The 25,375-nt window shown below is 32.8% G+C and overlaps 1 protein-coding gene across 1 annotated transcript in view; it reads right to left on the bottom strand.

The window, feature by feature from the left end:
• Positions 1-25,375, bottom strand: part of Nckap1 (NCK associated protein 1) — a 100,740-nt gene that overhangs the window by 11,614 nt on the left and 63,751 nt on the right. Inside the window, exons 18-26 of the mRNA XM_076866892.2 lie at positions 25,230-25,349; positions 23,828-23,967; positions 22,914-23,045; positions 21,160-21,378; positions 20,844-20,974; positions 20,449-20,546; positions 14,240-14,333; positions 7,620-7,702; positions 7,112-7,192 (exon numbers count right to left, since the gene is read on the bottom strand). Coding sequence (XP_076723007.1) covers positions 7,112-7,192; positions 7,620-7,702; positions 14,240-14,333; positions 20,449-20,546; positions 20,844-20,974; positions 21,160-21,378; positions 22,914-23,045; positions 23,828-23,967; positions 25,230-25,349 — 1,098 coding nt within the window. The remainder of the gene's footprint in view (positions 1-7,111; positions 7,193-7,619; positions 7,703-14,239; positions 14,334-20,448; positions 20,547-20,843; positions 20,975-21,159; positions 21,379-22,913; positions 23,046-23,827; positions 23,968-25,229; positions 25,350-25,375) is intronic.

Below are 25,375 nucleotides of genomic sequence, written 5' to 3'. Positions count from 1 at the left end.
CTCAATAAAATTCTGGCAACTCAAATACAAAAACATATCAAAAAGATAGTGCCCCATGATCATTGGAGTTCATCCCAGGGATGCAAGGATGGTTTAACATATGGAAATCAATAAATGTAATTCATCACATCAATAGACTCACAGATAAAAATCATATGATCATCTGAATAGATGCAGAGAAAGCATTCGACAAAATACAGCACCCATTCATGTTCAAAACAGTAGAAAAACTAGGGATATCAGGAACATACTTCAACATTATACAGGCTATCTATACTAAGCCCCAGGCCAACATCATTCTAAATGGAGAAAAATTGAAAGCATTCCCTCTAAAAACTGGAATAAGACAGGGATGCCCTCTTTCACCATGTCTACTTAAAATAGTTCTTGAAACTCTAGCCAGAGCAATCAGAGGACTCAAACTATCACTGTTTGCATACAACATGATTTATATCTAGAGGACCCAAAACATTGCACAAGAAATCACCTAGAATTAATAAATGAATTCAGCAAATAGCTAGATATAAAATCAATACCCATAAATCAAAGGCATTTCTGTATATCAGTGACAAATCCTCTGAAAGAGAAATGAGAAAAACCACCACATTTACAATAGCCTCGAAAATAAATAAACAAACAAACAAACAAATAAATAAATAAAATACTTTGGAATAAAGTTAACAAAAGAGGTCAAAGTCCTCTATAATGAAAACTACAGCACACTAAAGAAAGAAATTAAAGAAGACTTTGGACGATTGAAAAAATTTACCTTGTTCTTGGATAGGCAGAATTAATATTGTCAAAATGATCATACTTCCAAAAACACTATACAGATTCAGTGCAATCCCAATCAAAATTCCAATGACATTACTCATAGAAATAGGAAAAGCAATCATAAAATTCATTTGGAAAAATAAGAGACCCAGAATAGCCAAAGCAATCCTTAGCAAGAAGAGTGAAGCTGGTGGCATTACTATTCTAGACCTTAAACTATACTACAGAGCAATAGTAACAAAAAGCATGGTATTGGCACCAAAACAGACCTGTAGACCAATAGTACAAAATAGAGGATTCAGAAAAAATAAGTAAAATTTATTTACCGAACTACAGTTATATTAGGCAAAGGCGCCAAAAACACACATTGGAGAAAAGATAGCCTCTTCAATAAATGGTGCTGAGAAAATTGGAAATCCACATGTAACAAAATGAAATTAAACCTCTATCTCTCACCATGCACAAAACTCAACTCAAAATGGATCAAGAACTTAGGAATAAAACCAGAGATTCTGTGTCTATTAGAAGAAAAAGTAGGGCCAAATATCCAACATGTTAGATTAGGCTCGAACTTCCTTAATAAGACTCTTAGAGTGCAAGAATTAAAACCAAGAATCAATAAATGGGATGGTTTCAAACTAAAAAGCTGCTTCTCAACAAAAGAAACAATCAATGAGGTGAATAGAGAGCCTACAGAATGGGAGCAAATCTTTACCACAAACATATCAGATACAGCCTGATCTCTAGGATATATAAAGCACTCAAAAACCTTAACACCAAAAAACAAATAACCCGATCAATAAATGGGCCAAGGAACTGAACAGACACTTCTCAGAAGAGAATATACAAATGATGGACAAACATAGGAAAAATGTTCAATATCTATAGCAATTAGAGAAATGCAAATCAAAACTAAGATTTCATCTTACTCCAGTCAGAATGGCAGCTGTCAAGAACACAAACAACAGTAAGGATTGGCGAGGATGTGGGGAAAAAGACACACTCATACATTTCTGGGTGGGACTTCAAATTGGTGCAGCCAATATAGAAAGCAGTATGGAAATTCCTTGGAAAACCTGGAATAAAACCTCCATTTGACCTATCTATCCCACTCCTCAGTTTTTACTGAAAGGATTTAAAAACAGCATACCACAGGAACAGAGCCATGTCAATGTTTGTAACAGCATAATTCACAATAGCATAATTCACAATAACTAAATTATGAAACCAATCTAGATGCCCTTCAGTAGATGAATTTGGATAAGGAAACTTTGGTACACACACACACACAAAATGGAACATTACTCAGCATTAAAAGAGATTAAAGTCATGACATTTGCAGGTAAACAGATGGAGTTGGAGAACATAATGCTAAGTGATGTAAGCCAATCCCAAAAAACCAAAGGCCGAATGTTTTCTTTGATATGAGGATGCTGACTCATAATGGCGATGGTGGGGAGGGGAGCATGGGAGGAATGGAGGAACTTTAGATAGGGCAAAGGGGAGGGAGTGGAAGGCAGGGGATACGGGGGTAGGAATGATGATGGAATGAGTTAGACAACATTACCCTAAGTACATATGTGAAGACATAAATGGTGTGAAAATACTTTGTGTACAATCAGTGACTTGAAAAATTGTGCTGGGCTGGGGATGTGGCTCAAGTGGTAGCGCGCTCGCCTGTCATGCGTGCGGCCTGGGTTTGATCCTCAGCACCACATACAGACAAAGATGTTGTGTCCGCCAATAGCTAAATAAATAAATAAATATTAAAAAAAAAAAAAAAGAAAAATTGTGCTAAATTACAGCCAGTGATAAAAGACTATAAGGTGTATGATTATACGAAACATTAAAAAAATGCAAATCTATAGACAGATTGCCTAGGGCTGGGGACTTCCTGGAAAAGTGGGGATTAACAGCCACTGGGTACTGAAGTTCTTTGTGGGATAACGAAAATGTTCAAAAATTGTTCATAGTGACAGTTTTGCAATTTTGTTACTGTACTAAAAATCACTGAATTGTACACTATAAATGAGTAAATTTTTTAAGATAGACTTATCATAAGTCAATAAAACTTAAAATATCTGGTTTTTCAAAACAGAAATTCTACTGAAAGCTTGCTGGAAACTTAAGATATTTATGACATGGTATAATATAAGTGGAAAAATACAAGGTAGAATAGAATATGTTCAACCGTACAATATATAAACAAAACATCCATTCTTTGATGACACTAAGAAAAAATTCTTTATCACTGGAAAATCATTTGCCATTTTCCAGTGATAAAGAATTTTTTCTTAGACAGGATTTTAAAAGGCAGAAAAGGGCAGTATTTTCAAATAGAATACATTAAGAGGATAAAATGGATACATGTGACATGTATACAGATATAATTAACTTACAGTATACATAGGAAGAGAAAAGTAAATAAAGGGAAGAGCATACTAAAGGAAACAATTAGAAATGTGAAGACAGAACCCAAAGAAAGGGAGAAAATCTTTGCTAGCTACTCTTCTAACAGAAGATGAATATCTAGAATATACATAGGGCTCAACAAACTTTACACCAAAAAAAGAAAAAAAAATCAAATAACCCAATTAATAAATGGGCAAATGAATTAAACAGACACTTCTCAAAAGAAAAATACAAATGGCCAACAAATACATGAAAAAAATGTTCAACATCATTAGCAATTAGAGAAATGTCAATAAAAACTACACTGAGATTTCACCTCACACCAGTCAGAATGGCAGTCATCAAGAATACAATAACAAATATGGGAAAGGATATGGAGAAAAAGTCCTACACTATTGGTAGGATTGTAAATTAGTGCAACCTCTATGGTAATTAGGGTGGAGATTGTTCAAAAGACTAGGCATAGAACTACCATATGACCCAGCTATACCACTTCTCAGTATTTACCCTGAAGAACTGAAGTCATCTTACTATAATGATACATGCATACCCAAGTTTACAGCAACACAATTCACTACAGCAAAACTGTGGAACCAGTAGGTGTCCATCAGTGGATGAATGAATAAAGAAAATGTGGCATATATACACATAATGGAGTTTTATTCAACCGTAAAGAAAAATGAAATGATGACATTTGCAAGAAAATAGATGGTACTACAGACCATCAAGTTAAGTGAAATAAGTCTAACCCAGAAGGTTAAGGGTCATTTTTTCTCTCATATGCAGAAGCTATGGAGGTAGCTGAAAACAAAAGTGGGGGTAAATCTCCTAAAAATCAAAAGGAAGTTACAGAGGTAGCTTCAAACAAAGGTGGGGGTATACCTCCCCCAAATCAAAGGAAGATCAGTGGGGGAAAGGGACCAAGGGGTGGGAGGTGCAGAGAGTAGGGGAAAGCTGAGGCGTGATATTGGCCAAATTATATTGTTATATGGTGTGCATGTGTGAGTATGTAAAGCAAATGCCATCAACATATACAACTACAATGTACTAATAAAAAGAGGGAAAAAAAATAAAGGGAAGAGAATGATGAAAAGGAAGAAACAAAAGGTGAAAGCATCAGAAAGGTTAAAAAGCACCAATTTGAGACTCAAGTGTCACACAGAAGAGTTTAGACATTATTATTTTTAGCCAGTGTTCTTCAAGATATGCAAAAATAACCTCTCCAACTGCTAGAGATGGTGAGCATTTTTTCATGTATTTGTTGATTAACTGTATATCCTTCTCTGAGAAGTGTCTGTTCAGGTCCTTGGCCCATTTGTTGATTGGGTTATTCGTTTTCTTATTTAATTTTTTGAGTTCTTTGTATACTCTGGATATTAGGGCTCTATCTGAAGTGTGAGGAGTAAAAAATTGGTTCCCAGAATGTAGGCTCCCTATTTACCTCTTACTGTTTCTCTTGCTGAGAAAAAACTTTTTAGTTGAGTAAATCCTATTTGTTGATTCTTGATTTTAACTCTTATGCTATAGGTGTCCTATAAAGGAATTTGGAGCCCGACCACACGAGATGGAGATTAGAGCCAACTTTTTCTTCTATCAGACGCAGAGTTTCTGGTTTGATCCCTAGCTCCTTGATCCATTTTTGTACATGGCGAGAGAAAGGGATTCAGTTTCATTTTGTTGCATATGGATTTCCAGTTTTCCCAGCACCATTTGTTGAAGATGATATTTTTTTCTCCATTGCATGCGTTTAGCACCTTTGTCTAATATAAGGTAGTTGTAATTTTGTGGATTGGTCTCTGTGTCCTCTATTCTGTACCATTGGTCCATCCGCCTGTTTTGGTACCAGTACCATGCTGTTTTTGTTACTATTGCTCTGTAGTACAGTTTAAAGTCTGGTATCGCTATACAGCCTGTTTCACTCTTCCTGCTTAGAATTGCTTTTGCTATTCTGGGTCTTTTATTTTTCCAGATGAATTTCATGATTGCTTTATCTATTTCTACAAGAAATGCCGTTGGAATTTTGATTGGCATTGCATTAAACCTACAGAGTACTTTTGATAACAGCGCCATTTTGATGATGTTAGTTCTGCCTATCCATGAGCAGAGTATATATTTCCATCTTCTAAGATCTTCTTCTATTTCTCTCTTTGGTAGGGTTCTGTAGTTTTCATTGTATAAGTCTTTCACCTCTTTTGTTAGGTTGATTCCCAGGTATTTTATTTTTTTTGAGGATATTGTGAATGGGGTGGTTGTCCTCATTTCCATTTCAGAGGATTTGTCGCTGATAAACAGGAATGCCTTTGATTTATGCGTATTGATAAATACATGAAAAAATGCTCACCATCTCTAGCAATCAGAGAAATGCAAATTAAAACCACTCTAAGATACCATCTCACTCCAGTAAGAATGGCAGCCATTATGAAGTCAAACAACAAGAAGTGCTGGCAAGGATGTGGGGAAAAGGGTACACTTGTACATTGTTGGTGGGACTGCAAATTGGTGCAGCCAATCTGGAAAGCAGTATGGAGATTCCTTGGAAAGCTGGGAATGGAACCACCATTCGACCCAGCTATTCCCCTTCTTGGACTATTCCCCAAAGACCTAAAAAGAGCATACTATAGGGATACAGCTACATCAATGTTCATAGCAGCACAATTCACAATAGCCAGAATGTGGAACCAACCTAGATGCCCGTCGATTGATGAATGGATAAAAAAAATGTGGCATTTATACACAATGGAGTATTACTCAGCACTAAAAAATGACAAAATCATGGCATTTGCAGGGAAATGGATGGCATTAGAGCAGATTATGCTTAGTGAAGCTAGCCAATCCCTAAAAAACAAATGCCGAATGTCTTCTTTGATATAAGGAGGGCAATTCAAAACAGAGCAGGGAGGAAGAGCATGAGAAGAAGATTAACATTAAACAGGGACCAGAGGTAGGAGGGATGGGAAAGAGAAGGGGAATTGCATGGAAATGGAAGGAGACCCTCATTGTTATACAAAATTACATATAAGAGGATGTGAGGGGAAAGCGAAAAAAAAAAAGAGAGAGAGAGAGAGAAATGAATTACAGTAGACAGGGTAGAGAGAGAAGATGGGAGGGGAGGGGAGAGGAGGAGGGATGGGAAGGGGATAGGAAAGGCAGCAGAATACAACAGACACTAGTATGGCAGTATGTATAAATGTGGATGTATAACCAATGTGATCCTGCAATTTGTACACGTGGTAAAAATAAGAATTCATAACCCACTTGAATCAAATGTATGACATATGATATGTCAAGAGCATTGTAATGTTTTGAGCAACCAATAAAAAAAAAAGAAAAAAAACCTCTCCAGGAAACATGAAAGCTTAGAATACACACATATGAGAAGTACTGATAAGTCATATATTAGATGTATAACCACTGGAAAATTGCTGAGATTAGATGAGTGGTTGGATTTCATGGCTCAATAAATTTCAAAATAAAAACCGTGGGCTCACATAAGGTTACCAACCTCCTACCTTATATTTACTAATTAAAAACAAGAAACTAAAATAACTTTTTATTACCACCTATAATAAACATCCTTTTATAAGATTTTTTAACATGTATTTTAAAAAACTGAGTCTATTTAAAACAACTCATTTTATTGGGTTTTCTCATTCCACTTGAAGACCCTACACAAATGACCATCAGGACAAAGGACAGGTTTTTAACCAATTTTACATTTCTATGGATGATCAAAGATGACTAACTTTGAAAATGACTAGGTAGGATTTTGCTGCTGAGAAGTTGAGGATGCAACTTCAAAGGCAAGTATGCTAACTCTAAAACAGAAACTTTTCAGTAGTTTAGAATTTATTACATTTTATTTCATATACAACTTGAATATTTCAGTTTAGAAACTGTAAAATCCAAACAGAAGTTATATTACTACCTTCATATCGGTTTCCCTTGGAATGTGATCCTTAAAATCTTCAATTGAACTTACAAGAAAAGGAATGTGGTAGGACAACACCTAGTCAGAACAACAAATAAGAACATAGAATTAGTTTTAAGTGGACGTCTCTAAATTTATGAAATAGTTCCATTTCATTAATTCTCGTCTTCATAAAAATTATTTTCCATGTGACTTTTGTAAAGTACCAACATATATGGAAAGGAGTATGTTCAATGTTAAACTGGATATAATCAAAATGGAAAATGTTTTAATGAATAGCAAAGTTGAAAGTGTCATAATAGCCAGACAAATTATATCCTAAAATTTTTAATACTAAAACAAAAAAAAATGAGTTTAAATAACTTTCTATATAATTTATTTTCCATAACTATGAAAACTGGAACTTTAATCATATCATTACCAGCTGTGAATTTAAAGAGTAACTTTCCGGAAAACCAAAAGGAATTATTTGGATACAGGGTATATACTTGTAATGGATTCTTACATCTCTAAGTGCTTCTTGTGCCAAGGATCGGAAGGATAAAATTACACCAATTATTGTCATCCTCTTCAAGACGCTGTCAACAGCTAAATTTTAAGGATGGGGAGAAGAGAAGAAAAAAGTATGAATTTAATTCTTTCTTAACCTTAGATGATAAAAGGCACAATTAATAGTAATTTGATTACAATAAATGATTAATAGGAAAAGGTATTGAGAGCTAATATTTAAACTTTGCAAACTTTCAATTAATTAGTTTCTTATTTCAAATATATAGAGAGCACTGTCTTTTGCTATTGGTTAGAAGGGTCACCAGAATCTTCAATCTTCTATGTAGCCATTTATATAAAAAGGGTGGAGATAGGAGTCAAGAACCAGTGACTAGGGGCGAAAGATGATGATCAGAGTACATAGAAGTTAAACCTCAAATGACTGAGGAACTTTGAAAAATTATATTCTTAAGCTGTTGTGGTCTTGAGTCAAGAAACAAAAAATGTCTACTGAAATCATAAGTCATTTTGGCAGGACCAGGTTGTTGAAGCCCATCAATGAATTTGATCACTTATATCTTGGTTAGCAAACAATATTCAGAAATTACATATACTAATATTCAAGCTAGGTTAACAAAATCAAGGGAGATTAGAATTGGAAGTGTCAATACAATTACATTTTATAAAACTAACAGATATTTACTATGAAAAGAAACACACACACAAACCCCATGTAAGTCAGTATAGTATGAGATTGAAAATAGAATAATTATCTAGAACCTAATTATCAAAAAATCTAAATCGACTGCTAAGATGACTAACAAAATATGATCACATTTATGTGAGAGAAGAAAGATATATACACATATGTTTATTTGTATTTACATAACAAATTTCTGGAAGTAGTATACAGAAAACTGCTATCCATAGTTACTAGTTGAAAAGCAGGAATGGAGGGAAGTGTTTTGTTTTGACTGTCTATTTTCTGTGTAGCTTGTTTAAATTCTGATCATAAGCATGTTTTATTAAACCACATAAACAGGTATAATAAAATAAAATATGATGAAAATTTTAAAAACAGCAAAATGATGTAAGGCATAATGCTTTATGCATTCCATAAACAAGCATCAATCTTAGAGATCTTTTTATCGAGCTGCAGTACTTAAAAGAGTGCCCAATAACCAGACTAGTAGATAGATATTCAATGAAATGGTGATGCAAAACTGGGCATGGTGGCACATGCCTATAATTTCAGTGTCCTTGGGAGGCTAAGGTAGGAGAACCACAAGTTGAAGGACAGCCTGGGTAACTCAGCAAGACCTTGTCTCAAAACATAAACTGAAAAGGGCTGGAGGTGCTGGGATTGTGGCTCAGTGGCAGAGCACTCATCTAGCAAGTATGAAGCACTGGGTTCGATCCTCAGCACCACATAAAAATAAATAAATAAAAATAAAGGTATTGTATCCATCTACGACTACAAAAAAATTTTTTTTTAAATTCTACTAGAAAAAATGGGAGAGCGGTTTGGTGATATAAGATAAAACTAGGAAATTGTTACTAACCAGAAAAGGAAAGAAATTAGGAGAGGGGGCATCCAAGTTGGTAAAAAAGGAGGCACAGGAAGATAAAGACATTGCAGGTCAAAACACAAAACAATAACAAAACCATAAAAAGGATAAATTGAGAATAAAGTGAAGAATTAGAATAAGTGTGATAATCTCATAAATACTTTTCAGAGGATGTTCTCCAAAATTTTAGCAAACAAGTTTGTGAAAACGATATCCTACAACCTCCCCTTGAATACGTAAATGCCTACTAAAAGTTCCAATAAACTTCACAGTATAAATTTAATTTATTGCTTAATGGACTATTTGCCTCCTTTAGTCTCCAAAATTTCCATTAACTTCCCAAGGAAGTATTGCTAGAACAGCAGCTTTGAGCCCTGAGCCAGGCAAGTCATGGGTAGTAGAGGAAAGAAAAGAAAAAGAATAGTTAAGTGTAGGGTTAATCCAAATAATGATTTCTGAATGCCATCCTAAGGAGTTTATACTGTCCTTTAAATGAGGAGGATGTTCAGGGTTTTTGAAATAGAGTTGGAAGGTGACCAAATTATATTGCTTTATTGTGTGTATGTATGAAAATGTAACAATGGATTCCACTATTATGTATAATTATAATGCACCAATCAAAATATAAAAAGAAATAGTTATATGAAAACTTATGTTTAGAAATATGACTCTGAATATGACAGGTAGAATGGGGAAAAATGGGTACATACTAGGAAGGTATGACTAGAGTTCAAAAAGATTATGAAGCTATAAATAGGAATACAAAGCACCAGATTTGGGGCTTTACATTTAAGAGGTAGGATGTGCAGGAGGAATTACAAGTTCAAATACCTTTAGGCAGGTAACATAAAATAGTGAAGTAAACTGAGTGAAAGAGAATAGTGGCTGCAAAAGACTGAAAGAAACATTATAAACATTCTAAAGGGAGCAATTACTAATTAGCTACAGCCTCGCCATGTGGAAAAGTACTGCCTAGGTTTTAAGGGAAGAAGCCAAGAGTCTGGATTATTATATGAAATTTTCTATTTTAAAAATAAAGTCCAAAGAAAAACGTTTTTAAAAATTTAATGAAGTATAGGGCCAAAGCATGTCTTTGGGTCAAATGCAACCCACCTGTTTATATATTCTAATCTACAAAATATAGCTATTGTGCTGGGTGTGTGGCGCATGCCTATAATTCCACAAACTCTGAAGGCTGAGGCAGGAGGATTTCAAGTTTGAGGCCAGCCTCAGCAAGATCCTATCTCAAAATAAGAAAAATAAAAAGGACTGGGCATATGGGGTCAGTGGTAAAGCAACCCAGGTTTAATCCCCAACACCAAAATAAACAAATAAAATCTATAGCTATTATATGTGGAATGTGAGGAGAGAAAGACAAAGAAGGAAAAAATGGTCAATAAAAAATATCAGGCTTTTCCTCTCCACCTATTTGTACCTCCCAAAAGAGGGAAATACTCCACTATTGTAGAGATGTGAACTATCTGTGGGTCATATGGCTGAATGTGTCTAACTCAACATTTCTCAAAGTGACTTGTTAAAATACAGGTTCTGGGTCCCATCCCCACAGTTTTTAATTCAGTAGGTCTGGGGTGAGGCCCAATAATTTATATTCTAAATAAGTTCCTAGGTGGTGATGCTGCTTGCTGCAAATGGCCTAAGGATCAGACTTTGAGAAGCACTGATCAAACTATCATTTGTTATTTCAATGTCTATTGCTCAACAGAAAAATTAAGGCTGAGGATAAATATTTAAGACTCCCTGGTAAATACAAATGAAAAAAATTTTCCCAATAGGGTTGTACAGCAAGAATGGAAGAACAGGATATCAAACACTGATAAAATGTAAAAGATGAGCCATTAAAAATGAATAAGAAAGTGTAGAGATAAACATTTTGGCAAATGAAGAAAACAGAGTTTCACTTACCAAATTTTATAGTCCATAATGGATATAAGTCAAGTCAAGAAGAGAATGATCAAGAAAGCAGAGAGGCATTAAAGTTTCAGTGAGCTAGACAAAAGAAGTTCAATAAGAGCAAAGGAGTAGAGACCTGGAAAACATGGCTATGGTCTGAGAACAGTTTCAAAGTTCAACACCTGTACCAGTGAAGTATGCTTAGGCAATAACAACTTCCAAAGTACTACTAAAGAAAAGGTCTCTGGAGAAACTTGTAGATTTGTAGATGGTAGGAATAGGGCAAAAGTAAACGGAATGATTTTTAAAATGAAGAATTACACCATGTATAGTGGTGCATACCTACAACCCCAGTGGCTTGGGAGGCTGAGGCAGAAGGATCCCAAGTTCAAAGCCAGCTTCAGTCACTTAGTGAGGCCCTAAGCAACTTAGACCCAGTCTCGAAAAATAAAGTTGGAGGGGAGAAACTGAGGGTTTAGCCGTGGTAAATCACTTGCCTAGCATAGGTGACGTCCCCGGTTTGATTCTCAATACCACGTTTAAAAAATAAAATAAAGATTAAATTATTAAATAAATAAATAAATATAAATAAAACAAATAAATAAATAAGGGGTGGGCTCAGTGGTTAAGCACCCTTGAGTTCAATCCCTGGTAGAAAGAAAAGAAAAGAAAGAAAGAAAGAAATGCTGAAGAAAATAATGGCCTGGGATTAAGGAGCTCCAATGAAATGTGTTAGAACAGAAAGTCCGAAATAGGGACATGATGAGATTCATTTCCTAAAAATAAAAAATTCAAGAATGCTTCTTGATTCAGAGTTACTTTTGTAAATCCTAATGCTTTATCTTTGTAAAAGAATGTGTTTGTTGATTATGAAATCAAATTTCTATGAAAATAACAGACTTCTGGATATGTGATGAAGGAAGCACAAGAAAGACAGCAAAGACTAAAGAGAGTATTTTCAAAACTGTTCAACTCAAGCATAGTCTTCTCTACATAAGCCTCTTTTAAGTGAAGCTTTTCTTTTTCCAAATAACAAAAAGGCTTAATAAATTCTACTTAAAGACAAATTTAATGAATATAGGTGATAGAAAGTCAATGGTTTAGATTTGGGTTTGGACAAATCTAAAAGTTATAGAATCACTACTATTTATACACAGAATCCAAGTAAACAGAGTCTAGACAAAGCACTATGAATTATATTTTGAAAACTTGCAAAATCTCCTTGGAACTTCAATGAATTTTTGTTTAAATTCCACAAGGAGGATGGTTAAGTAAACAAAGTATTTAATATTTCAGTTCATTATGTGTTTCTAACCAGAAGGTATAGTCAAAAGACTGCTTACTATTAGGAAAGTTATGTAGTGTTAAAAGCTAATAAAGGTGTCAACTGAGTATTAAAAACGAGAGGAATGTGGAAAAGAAAACCAATATGAATAAAGAACAAATAAAAAATATAAATAGATAGTAAAACAATGAACAATAAAAAAGAACATATGTAGAATTTTTAAAATTTTTCCTATTTCCTATTCATAATTCTCTTCCCTACGATATTGTCAAGTCAATCATTTCCTTTTCACTTTATTTTTTAAAATATCATAATAAACCTGCTATTTTTCCGTTTGATACAGTTCTATAAATTTTAATATGTATAAATTTGTTATCACCATCACTGCTATTACAAACAGTTCCATTTTCCCCAAAAAACTCCCTCATTGCTTTTCCTTTATAGTCCTGACAACTACAGATCTGTTGTATAAGACAATCTTTAGTGTATTTAAACTTTGTGCTAATTCTTTTTTTTTTTTAATATTTTTTAGTTGTAAATGGATATTTTATTTGTTTGTTTGTTTGTTTGTGGTGCTGAAGATCGAACCCAGGGCCTCATACATGCCAGGCAAGTGCTCTACCACTGAGCCACAACTCCAGCCCCACTTTGTGCTAATTCTTATTGAACAAGTTTTTATTTTTTAAAGCAAGATAAGTGATTCTCTAAAGCATTTAAAAGAAAAATATCAAATGGGAAAGTAAGTAAAATATATGCTTAGTTTTAATTTTCTTTAGATTATCATCATCCGCAGAAACAGCAGCATTAGTGCTGGAGACAGAACCCAGGACCTAGTGCATACACTCAGTGAATAATTTCCCCCTGCCTCCAGAATTATTTTTATTTGGGAAAAAAAACTTTCTCCAGTTTTCCTTAATATAAGGATTTTATTCAGGTTTTTGGGAGATTTATAATAAAGTGTGAATTTGCAAAATTTTAATTATAACCTTAAAGATTCAAGTACTAAAAAGCTAAATAAAATTAATTCCAGTGTACCTAAATAGTTATCCAGATAAATACTCTTCAATAATATTCATCACTCTATATCATTTCACACTGTACCTCCGACAATCAATGTCAAGAAGACATTTAAACAAAACTTTACAGGCTCAAGTTTTCATGCAATATAATACTATTTAGCAACCAAAAGGAACAAATTATTCATTCACTTAACAGAGATGGATGAATCTCAAAAAATATGCTAGTGAAAGGAACCAGATATAAAATTTAATTTATAATGAAAGAAATCAGATTACTGGTTAGCTGGGTTGGGGCCAGAGATAGGACAGACTACAAAAGGACAGGAGGCAACTTTCTGAGGTAATGGAACTGTTCTGTATCTTGATTCTGACAATGGTTATATAGATGTATAAACTTGTCGATATCTACCACATTATTCACTTAACTGTGTATATTTTATTACATGTAAATTATATATCAATAAAGTTGATTTTTAAAAAATCACAGACTTGGAAATTAATACTTTTAACCTAAACTAATGCAGACTTACTGTATTAAACTTAATAGGTTTAAGAGCTGCTATTTATACACAGAATCCAAGTAAACGGAGTCTAGACAATATCTGTTAAATAATTGATAATGACAATATCTGTTAAATAATTGATACACTTAAAAGTATGTTTAAAAAAAGTCTAAAACAGATAAGTCATATACTAAAAAGATCCTTTCACTATAAAAGTTTTCTAGTTCAGTTCATAAATTAGGGAGTACTTTTCATAATTTACTCCTTTATGTTAGAAATTTCGGCCAAAATTTAAATACTGAGTATAAAGATTTTTTTAATGTTTATAAAAAGTATCATGAGTTACCTACATGACAATCTTTTAAAAAGTGCAGCCATCTGGTCTGGTTTGTCAAAGCTGGTCCTCATTTGTGTTAGCACATCAACATTCTCCACTACAAGTTTCTAAAAAAATAAAAATGAAAGAGCCTAGGTCAGACCTCTTTGTGCTAATAAGATAAAAAGCATGCTTGCAAATTATAATCCATCAAGTAGAAAACAACATTCATGAACTCCAGATGCTCTATACTACACATTTTTGTTGTTTTAATAAAAGAATCTTAAATTTATTTACATAGGATTAATGTTTTTCTTCAGTTTGCAAATTCAAGATAAGTTCAGGGAAAAGCAACAAAGGTAAGCAGTAGAATAAAGAATCATTTTATGCTTAGATACAGAACAGTATCAATAATAAAAAGTAGACACTAAAGTGAATACAGAAAGCAGTAAGTTCTAACTAAAACAAAAACTTTCTGAAATCAAAGCTGGTCAAAGTACATCTTTAGACAATGAGTATGTGGCTGGATATATATAATAAGAAGGAGAATAACTTGTTAGCATATAATACCTTTTAATGACAATTATATTACAACAATATTTCCCAGCACAAATTATATACTTAAAATGTTTTATTATATATAAAGTGGAAATGTAATCTATCTACTTTTCTTTCAGGAACCACTGAGAAAAGGGAAGAGAAAATTAAAAAAAAAAAAAGAAGCAATGGAAGAGTATAACTCATTATAGGATGTTTTTTTCTAAAAGCACTAGAAAAGCAATTGAGTTTAAAAATTAAAACTAAAACAAGGTCTGGGGTTGTAGTTCAATGGTGGAGTGCTTGCCTAGCATGTGTGAGGCACTGGGTTCGATTCTCAGCACCACATATAAATAAATAAAGGCCCATCAACAACTAAAAAAATTAATTTTTTAAAAATTATAACTACAGCAATTAAATTAATTTCATTCTTGCAGAGAAAAGCCTATACAACAATAAGCTGAGTTTCCAAAATAATGGGGGGAAAAGAGTAAGATATTCTACTCTTTGTTGCATTGTTATGTATACCAAATGCCTTTACAACTAGGTCTGACACTATCACACTTCCTTAGTTCGTTACAATTCTAAAGAATTTGATTCTATTTCTGATCTCTGTATCTCTATGAAGTTCTCATAAGTCAAAACTATCTTTACTTTTGGTTCTCTATAGTGAGTCTCAACCTTAATTACACATTACAATCACCTGTGGAGCTCTTTCCAAATATATATACCCAGGCTTCATGCCACGACATTTCAATTCTGTGAAGTGGGAAAGATGTAGCAAGTATGTGGTTAGAGGGCTCTGATGGTTTTGCTATAAACAAAAGGTCAATGACAAGTGATTTAAGAGGAACATGAAAAACTCCAGAGGAAAAAAAACCTATAAAAAATCATTTTTACTAAAACAATAGTATAAATTTTCTCATCAAATTAATTGCTAGTTTCAATTGCTATAGTGTTTGAAAAGATTGCTTACTTTCTCTGGGCTACTTTGATACTGTTCCTTCCATCCTGAAACTTGATTAAATACACACGCAATGGGCTGGGGATAAAGTTTAGTGATAAAGCACAGGTCTAGAATGTGCAAGGTTCCCAAGATCATCCTAGATAGTGTTCATGCACTTTGAACTTAATATTATATATTAGCAAATCAAAAATATCAAATTTAAAATATATCTTATTTTATATATGCAAAAGACTATAAATTATATAATAATATACGTAAAATTTCAGGATATTAATAAGATAAATATGCCTTTGAATCAATAAATTACAGTGTATACTTAATAGTAAGAATAATTATAATCATTTGTTATGTTCCTGTATGAGACAGTGTATAAACAATTTTTGCATTTATTCTAAACCAAATGAAAGGTGCTACTCCAATTTGACAGCTGAGGAACCTCAGAGAAGCTGGAAAACTTACCCCAAATCATCAAGATATTAACTAAGGGAATTTGGAATTTGAATTCAGGTATGTCTGTTTTAAAATCCATGTTGCTTATCTCCAAAGAAATGGCCCCAATCTTTAGTGTGTGTTATGGTTTGGATGTGAGATGTCCCCCAAAAGCTCATGTGTAAGAGAGTGCAAGGTTTAGAGGAGAAATGATTGGGTTATGAGAGCCATACCCAATCAGTGAATTAATCTCTTTATGGGATTAACTGAGTAGCTGAGTGGTAATTAAAGACAGATAGGGAATGGCTAGAATAAGTGGGTCACTGGGGGCATGTCTTTGGCATATAGATTTTGTATCTGGCAAGTGGAGTCTCTCACTTTGCTTCCTGATCTTCACGTGAGCCACTTCTCTCTGCTACTCTTACACCATGATGTTCAGCCTCACCTTGAGCCACAAGGAATGGAGCCAACCTCCTATGAACTAAGACGTCTAAAATCGTGAGCTCCTAAATAAACTTTTCCTTCTCTACAATTAATCTGGTTAGATCTTCTAGTCACAGCAGCAAAAAAAAAAAAAAAAAAAAAAAAAAGCTGACTAAAACAGTGTATATCAGAATGCTCTGACAGATTTATTAAAACACACTGTTAAGTCCCAATCCCACCATTTCTGACTCAGCAGGTATGAGACAGAGTTTTAAAAATTTGCATTTTTTAACAAGCTCTAAGGTGATGCTGCTGGTGGTGGTCAGGGAACCATTAATCTAAAGTATTTGTGAAAGAAAAGGAAAAAAACGATAGACCAACAAAAACCGATATGCGATGTTCTCTCTTGAAAGTATAGTCTATGTACTTAGTATTTGTCATTTCTTCCTCGATTGCATTCTGAAATAGGGCTCTCTATGCATTTAAATTCAGCAATTAATTCTGATAACTAATACATTGAAAGCTGGGATTTAATAACAGGAACTACAAATGAAATGGTTTGTAATAAACTTAGGGAAACCAAATAAAACAAAGAGAGTTTTTTTAATTATTTATTTTAAATTTATTTGATAGTGTGTTAAAAACAAAGTATTAATTTTTTGGCATAATTTAAATCTAAATTTCCTATCTTTTGGATCCCATGAAGAATTGAAACTAATCAGTAAAATGCCAAAATAATTCTTTTCTCAAGACTAGAAGGAGAAATTGACTTGGTAAACACTGAAAAAGACTAGTTGTTCTTCCTCCAGAAAGGAACAAACACGTTTCACCACAAATCCATCCATATGATATTGACTAAGTTTGATACACAAATTATTCACAACCATACAATGTAAAAGAAGCTCTGCTTAGTTCTTTTTTTGCCACAAATTTACTCTTTCAAACAAAAGGTTTGCATCTAAAACAGGAACTAAAATAATTAAGATCTTCTTTAGGATAAAAAGATACAGCCACATGATATTCAGTTTATGTCAGTTTGAATCAAATATATTTTTTAAAATAGAAATAAAAGCAAAGGGGGCTAGGATTGTGGCTCAGCGGTAGAGGGATCACCTAGCACGTACGAGGCCCTGGGTTTGATCCTAAGCACCACATAAAAATAAATAAATAAAGGTATTGTGTCCAAGTACAATTAAAATATAAATATTTTTTTAAAAAAGAAAGAAAAGCAAAGGTATGACAGAATAATCTTATATAATTCCCCCAAAACATTTTCTGCAATAATTTCAAAAGACTTAAGTGCTCTTAGAGGCATGATAATGCTCTGCTGGGGAGACTGTGAAATACACTCTCTTCAAGGGACTATTTGACAATATCAAAAAATTTTTAAAAAGTAGATCATATCTTTTGATCCACTTTTAGAAATTTTTCCTATAGAAATGCTCAAACAAGTATGTGCACTCACTCTGTGGAAGTGCTGGTTAATTGCAGGGAATTCTATACATATTTCTAAAATTCTGCTCCTTTCAGAAACCCATTAAAATGAGAGGAAAGAATTTAAAAACACATAAACCTACAATAACAAGAAAATGGTAGAGAAAACAAGGTCAAATGCAGACGTCAACAAATCTGGAAGTAAAAAAAAAAAACTGCAGCAAAGAATAAGAGGTAAGAAATTTGATTAGCAAGTTCCTATAGATCCCATACACTGTAATAGTTAATTCCTCACGTTGTAGGAAGGGATCTAAAATTGAAGGAAGCAACACAGAAAGGAAGGCTTAAGAAGGCTTGAGGCCAAAATAAGAGGATTACTACAAGTTTCTGTTGGCAGTAGTTACTCTCCAAACTCCTCACCATCTTAAAGTCAACAAGCCCACTGGTAAAGTGTCCCTGGGTTTAATCTCCAGTACCCAAAAAAAGACCCATATTACCCAAAGCTTTTTACAGAGCAACTTCTATCAAAATATCAATGACATTCTTCATAGAACTAGAAAAAACAAGACTGAAATTTATATGGAACCACAGAAAACAAAACAAAAAACACTCAAATAAGCAAAGCAATCTTGAGCAAAAAGAGACAGTGATAAAATCTAACTAGAAATATGCAGTAATTGGTAAGATTGTTTCATTTTCAAAAAGACCAGATCATTCACCTAGAAAAATAAAGCATATTTCTGTTTCAGGTAAGTGTGGGTCAGGTAACTGCTGAGATCCTTCTTGATACCAGAGGGTATAAAGCATGGTACTAGCATAAATTCTGGAATTAGACTAAGACTACATGGGTTCAAGTTTTGATTTCTCTATTAATCATATTAGCCTGGGTAAGTTACCTAGGCTAATTTCTAAAATAGGAAAAATGTCTGTTTTAAGGATTTAAGTTAACAATACATGTAAAAAGCTTAGAAAAATCGTGGAACAAAGTAAAGAATCAAGACAGCTGGCTAGTCATTGATATTTTTGTACCCAATAACTATTTACTAAATGCCTACTCTTGTCTTAAATACTATTTGAGCACCTAGATAAAGAGTGTATAACTGTATAATTCCAGTCAAAGAGAATAAACACAGCATGAGAGTTCACAAGTAAAATATACATACATATGAATAGAGAGAATAAAAAGTGATATTTGCTATTTTAGGAAGTAAGATTCAGATAAAAAATATGCATCAATACTGTGACAAGGCAAGCTAGGACAATTTCTCAGTACAGCTAAGACATATGAAGAATTTAGGGACTGGGGTTGTGACTCACTGGTAGAGTGCTTGCCTAGCACATGTGAGGCACTGGGTTTAATCCTCAGCACCACAAAAAATAAATAAATAAAATAAAGGTATTGTGTTTATCTACAAATTAAAAAAATACTTAAAAAAGAAAAAAAAATGTAGCATTTACTTTATATATTTGCTGAGTTCTAAGTAAATAAGGTTTTGCTGAGTTCTAAGTAAATAAGGTTATCACATTTAGAAATACATTACATCTGAAATGCAAATTAACACTACTATATACAATTGTTTATAGGAATTAAAAATGCAAGGCACAAATAACTACCAGAAATCTTTCACAAAGAAAAAGGCATATTTTAAAACATTCTTTTCTAATCTGTTTGTAAGTCCCCAAAATTTTAGCGGCCCAAGTTCAAATTCTCTGGAAAATTATAGTTATATAAAGTTTTATATATCTACATATATATATATGTAGATATATAAACTTTTTCAATATAGATCATCTCAGAATTAAGATATTTCTAAAAGTTATTTAAAATGTTGATGCCCTTTATATGTTTATTTAATAAACAATAAGCATTCTAAATAAACATTTCTATCCAAGTTTAAAGGGTTTATGAAAAGAAAAAAAAGGGCTGGAGATATGGCTCAGTGGTAGAGTGCTTGTCTAGCATGAGCAAGACCCTGGATTCAATACCTATCACCACAGGGAAAAAAAAAAAAAAAAAAAAAAACACAAAGAAGTAGAAAGAAGGAAAAGGAAAGTGATGAAGCCTAACAATGTTTACGTTTATATCTCAATTTGTGAAAAGCAGTACATCTGAATATAAATCTGAACAAACAGCTTTGGCTGGAATTTTAAACCTAATCATTCATAGACATCACCATGATACAAGAGAATGAAGGCTTGACTGAAAACAGTAAGATATCTGAGTTTCAGTCTCCTCTGGCAAGTCAATTCACCTCTTTAGACTTCCTGTTTTCTCAACTATAAAACAAATAACTACATTAAGGTGCCACTGAAAAGTTCTGCCCACTCTTTAATTTCATTTACATGCTAGTATTTTCATGTCATATTAAAGGAATTAACATTCTAGGCTTACTGTTCACATTCTTCAAAAATGTTTTATAAGAAAAGGTAAAACTGATAAAAGACTGTATTACCTTAAGTTCAGCAACTTGTGATGAAATGTGCCACATAAGGCTTTCACTGAGGAACTTCATACCATATGGGCCTAGTAGTTCTGATAATGACCTCATTTCTGAAAGGAAATATAATTAATTTTATACTTTTGACACAGCAAATACATTAAGAAAATGAACATTACACCTTGGAATATACAATATAGAAACAAATTATTAATATAATATCCTTCAAAAAAGTTTGCAATAAAAAGATAACATAAGATGCAGAAGTAACTCTAAGATACAATGTACATTTATACATAAAATTGAATGAAAATAGTTGCAACAGAATGGAAAGCCAAAACAAGAGAAACCAAGTTTTCAAGCAAAACAAATTTTCTTCATTCTCTACACCATGTTATGGTATTATTCACCTGATATGTCAGAATATTCCTCTGCATTGAATGTTAGTTCATTTTCTGTAGGTAAGTTCACAAATGCTTTCATTGCAGGGAAATAAGCTATATGGCCATTGCTGACTTGTCTCAACAAAGTTTCCAAATACCTAAAGAGAAAAGTAAATTTATAACTGATAGAAATAATTTAATTCAAAAATTTATCATGGTATACATCCTTCATATAATTTTAAGTCAAGTGATAATATGAATACTTATCCATAAAAATTAATTTTCTAAGCAGTTCATTACTAAAAAACTTCTATCACTCCAAATTTCTAAATGTGTTCCTTACCAATTTGTATATAGACTTGTAATGGTTGGCTCTCCATGACTGTCTAAATGTTGTGTTTGTTGAAGAAGAACATTATTAAATACTCTCGTAATATCAATTTGCACATAGTTTTCTATGGACTGGAGTACGGTCATGTATGCTCTTACACTTGTTAGAAGCTCTGATGGTTTTGCAATTTCCTGTGTGGCTTGATTGTACATAGTCATCCCAACAATTGATCTGGGTGGAGGAGAGAATAATAAAAGAGATATAACTTTTTAATTTATGTGTATATATAATCCAGTCAACTTACTGATGTGTAATATTAAATTAGCAATAAAAATAAGTTTAAAAATAACTTTTATACAGCAATGAAATTACTATTGTCATTATCATCCCAAGGAAAAAGCTAACAAAGAATATATAAAACTATAATGAAATAGAAATATAAATGATTAATAACATTCTAAGAACATTAGTTACAAAAATGATTTAAGTATGAAGGGTTTTTGAAATTGTTCAACACATGTTGATTCTAACAAGGACCACAGGCTATAAGTCCACAGTTTGAATTCATTTACCATTGCTGCCAGGATTTTTAAAGGTTTTACATAAATTAACTACAGCCCATATATCTAATAAATAAACATTAAAATGCAGCTATGCAGCTTTGTTTATGTCCCAAGAAACTGTATGAGGGTAAAATGAAATCCAAATTTTAAAACACTTCCCTACACCAATCTTTTACTACAAGGCTATCTTTATTTCACTTTCTTTTAAAAGCTCCACTGGACATTAGATCTATAAAGATTTTAGTTTGTTTATAAAGACAGATCCTTGAAGATAACTGTCCTATTTTGTTCTTTAAGTCTTACCTTAACTTTATACTATTTTCTTATTACTTACAGTACACATGCTTAGCTAATGGCAAATACACATATTACTTGTTAGTGACCAGAGAAATTTTTGAAAATCTTTGGCAATTTTTTTTTATAAACTAAGGATTTTAAGGGGGAGGGGGGGAACCCTGTCAAATAAATTAACATTTTCTTTAGTAAAATGTGTAACTTCACAAAAAAGATGCAGCAACATTTATAAAGTCAAGGGGTGTCTGACTTACTACATGCAATGTCATTTCAAAACATACGTCCACAATTTAAAAAATTCTACTTGAAATCCAGTCCTCAAGATAGTGAACTTCAATCCATTTAACAGCATACACTTGAATTCAGAATATATTTGAGTTCACCTAGTCGTGAGGTTTTCAAACATTTGACTCTTACCTACATTACTGCAAGATACATCTCCAATAGCACAACTCAGCATGTACATAATTGAAAAGTTTACACAATGCATTAGTGTCTCTCTTTTTTTTTCTTTTCTTATTTCTTCTTCCTTCTTTTCCTCCCAAATCTTCTTTATTTAAATATTGACTGCAGCCTACTAAACTAATTTCAGGACCTTACTGGGTTGGCACTTCTAACCTATAATGTACTCGTTTGCTACAATCATCTCATTTTGCTTATAAAGAAGCTAAAATACAGAGATGAAATGGATTGCCTAGTGTTACCAATTAATAACAACAGGTACGGAATAAAAATCTGGGTAATTCATGCAATTCTCAGCTCACTATTCTTTATACTTCCCAATTCATTACTCTTTATACTATACCAGTTCTACTGATGCTTTTTCTCATAAAATCAAACACTGTAGATACTGACAATTAATATAACAAACACATTAACAAGCAAAAATAGTTTATATTCTTTTCTTACTTAGTAAAGCGGATTTCCAGGTGAGAAGTCAAATATTCTCGTGGTGTAAAGGTATGTTCCCATACCACCATATTTGGTACATAATTTATAGAGAAACATAACTCAGAAAGTGCAGTGTGCAATTTATCAAGGCTGAAAAAAATATTAATAAACACTAAGTAAAGTGTATGACATTTCCTCATAGGTGGTACAAAACTATTTTATAAACATAACGAGTTTGTTTCAGAATTTGATTTTTTTCTTAAACTTACAAGTTAAAAATATTTATATGTATAACTAAATATACATAAGTTATTTATAACTTAAAAGAGTGATTTTTAAAAGACAGCATCACTCATCATTTGTTCTACAGTCAGCTAATAATGATTATACTGAGTTAATAAATAGTAATAGCTCATTATGCACTCAAAAACAATCATTTCCAAATACTATTATAGTCTTTTATAAAAGACTTCTCTTATAAGAGAAGGAACACTGTTTAATAATCAATCAAACAAATAAACAAAGAGCCCTGAATGCTACCTGGTCTGATATTTGTTTCAAAAAATGACCTCAGGTATATTCTAATTACAACTACATGACAAAATAAAGTCTCAGTTACCTGGCTTTAAATAAATTAAAAAATTACAGGTTGCTTATAGTATACCTCAGAAAAATTTTCGACAGATTCTTGGCCTTCAATAGTCAATATATTAAGACAACTACCACCTATTAAATATATTATCTTCTAAAATCCAAAAATCTGTACTTTAGAATGATATTACCACTAACAGGTAAATCAGGCTCACAAAGATTTTTCTTTAAAGGCTGAAAAATAAAGAATACACAATTCCTACCATTTTCTCAGCACTAATGCCACAGCAGGGAAAGGTCTCTACCAGAACAAAAAGACACAATAGAAGTAGACGGCTTACTTGGTCACTACAAGCCTGTTTTTCCTCATGCTCTCAACGCCTGGTTTTTCCCGTTCAGGTTCCCCTTTCTTACCAGTCTGTTTTTTCGACTTTTTATTCACTGCTTGACTGATGGTTTTGGCACAATGCTTAGGCAGCAACTAAATTAAATAGGAATGAAATCTTACATTACACAAATGGGAAATAATTCATTCAGTTTGAGAAACAAGAAAATGAGCATAATTCATAGGCAGAAGGAAAGTTGCACTACACAATAACTGTAGCCATGTGCCACATGTGGTTACTGTAGACTTGAAATATGCTTGGTCCAAATTTTGTTGTCCTTTAAATGTAAAATACACACCAAATTTCAAAGAATTAATAGAAAAAATGTAAAATATTTCATTAGTAATATGATAACATTCTAAAACTCTGTGTGTGTGTGTTTGTGTGTGTGTGTATGTGTGTGTTACTGGAGATCAAACCCAAGGCCTTGCACATGAGAGGCAAGCACTCTACCAATTGAGCTATATCTCCAGCCCCTTCTAAAACTCTTTTTTTTAAATTGTATACATTGAGTTAAAGCAAATATATTTTTTTAAATTGGACTCTCCTATTTCTTTTTATACTTTAAACATGGCTACTAGAAATTTTAAAATTACATATGTGACTCACATAATATTTCTACTGGACAGTGCCGAGCCAGAGAAATAAATTTAGTCATTCTATAGTGTCTGTGTGAAATACGGGGAGAAACAAAAGGGAAATTGATGATACTGGGAAAAGCAAATTCCACAAGTCTATAGAATTAAGTTGAAAGCAAGTAAGTGCAAGAGGCCTACAATATGTTTTGATGAGGCTAAAACAGTTCAATCCCCATTAACTGTCAAAATGACCAGCCAGATCTCTCTTTGAGTGCCCCACACTGAGGAGAAACTCCTAGAAGTGAAATCAAAATTAGGACAAGATAAGGACAACAGAGATGAATGAAAGAGAAGATGCAGACGTGAAGTAGAAAAAAGACTTAGGAAATTTGAAACAGCAAGCAGTTATTTTTGTTAATACTTTATGGAAACCACAGGGAAAAAAGTGTTCTGGGCAGTAAGAAAAATTATTCTGAACAACTACTCCTTCCAAGACTAGGAAAACTAATGTCATATAAATCTTACAACCATCTAGTCAAAAACTGATTTGGAACAGAAAGAATTACATCATCATGAGACTCTCAAAGGAAAACTTTAAAACAGAAGAAAATGAATATTTAAAATACTCAGAGAAAGGCAATGTGAAACAAGTTTATAAGTATAGCCAAGAACTTTCTGTTACAAAGTGCATAAACTATCAGGAACATTCAAAAATGTAAGAAGTACTAATCCCTATGAGTCTTTCCTAAAACACTAAATGATAAATTGGCAAATTATACCTGGTCACTAAGAGTACACTGTTCTGTGCAAATATCAGTAATGAGATTTCGAGCTTGTTTGGCCATTTCATCCAGGAACATATTACATAAGGAAAGACTGCGATCTCCAATATGATGTCTCTGTTGAGATAAAATGACAACAATAA

Source organism: Callospermophilus lateralis, chromosome 9 (assembly GCF_048772815.1).
Source record: "Callospermophilus lateralis isolate mCalLat2 chromosome 9, mCalLat2.hap1, whole genome shotgun sequence".
Classification (NCBI taxonomy): Eukaryota; Metazoa; Chordata; class Mammalia; order Rodentia; family Sciuridae; genus Callospermophilus; species Callospermophilus lateralis.
The sequence above is the reverse complement of the archived record's forward strand: the minus strand, read 5'-3'. Positions and strand labels throughout refer to the sequence as shown.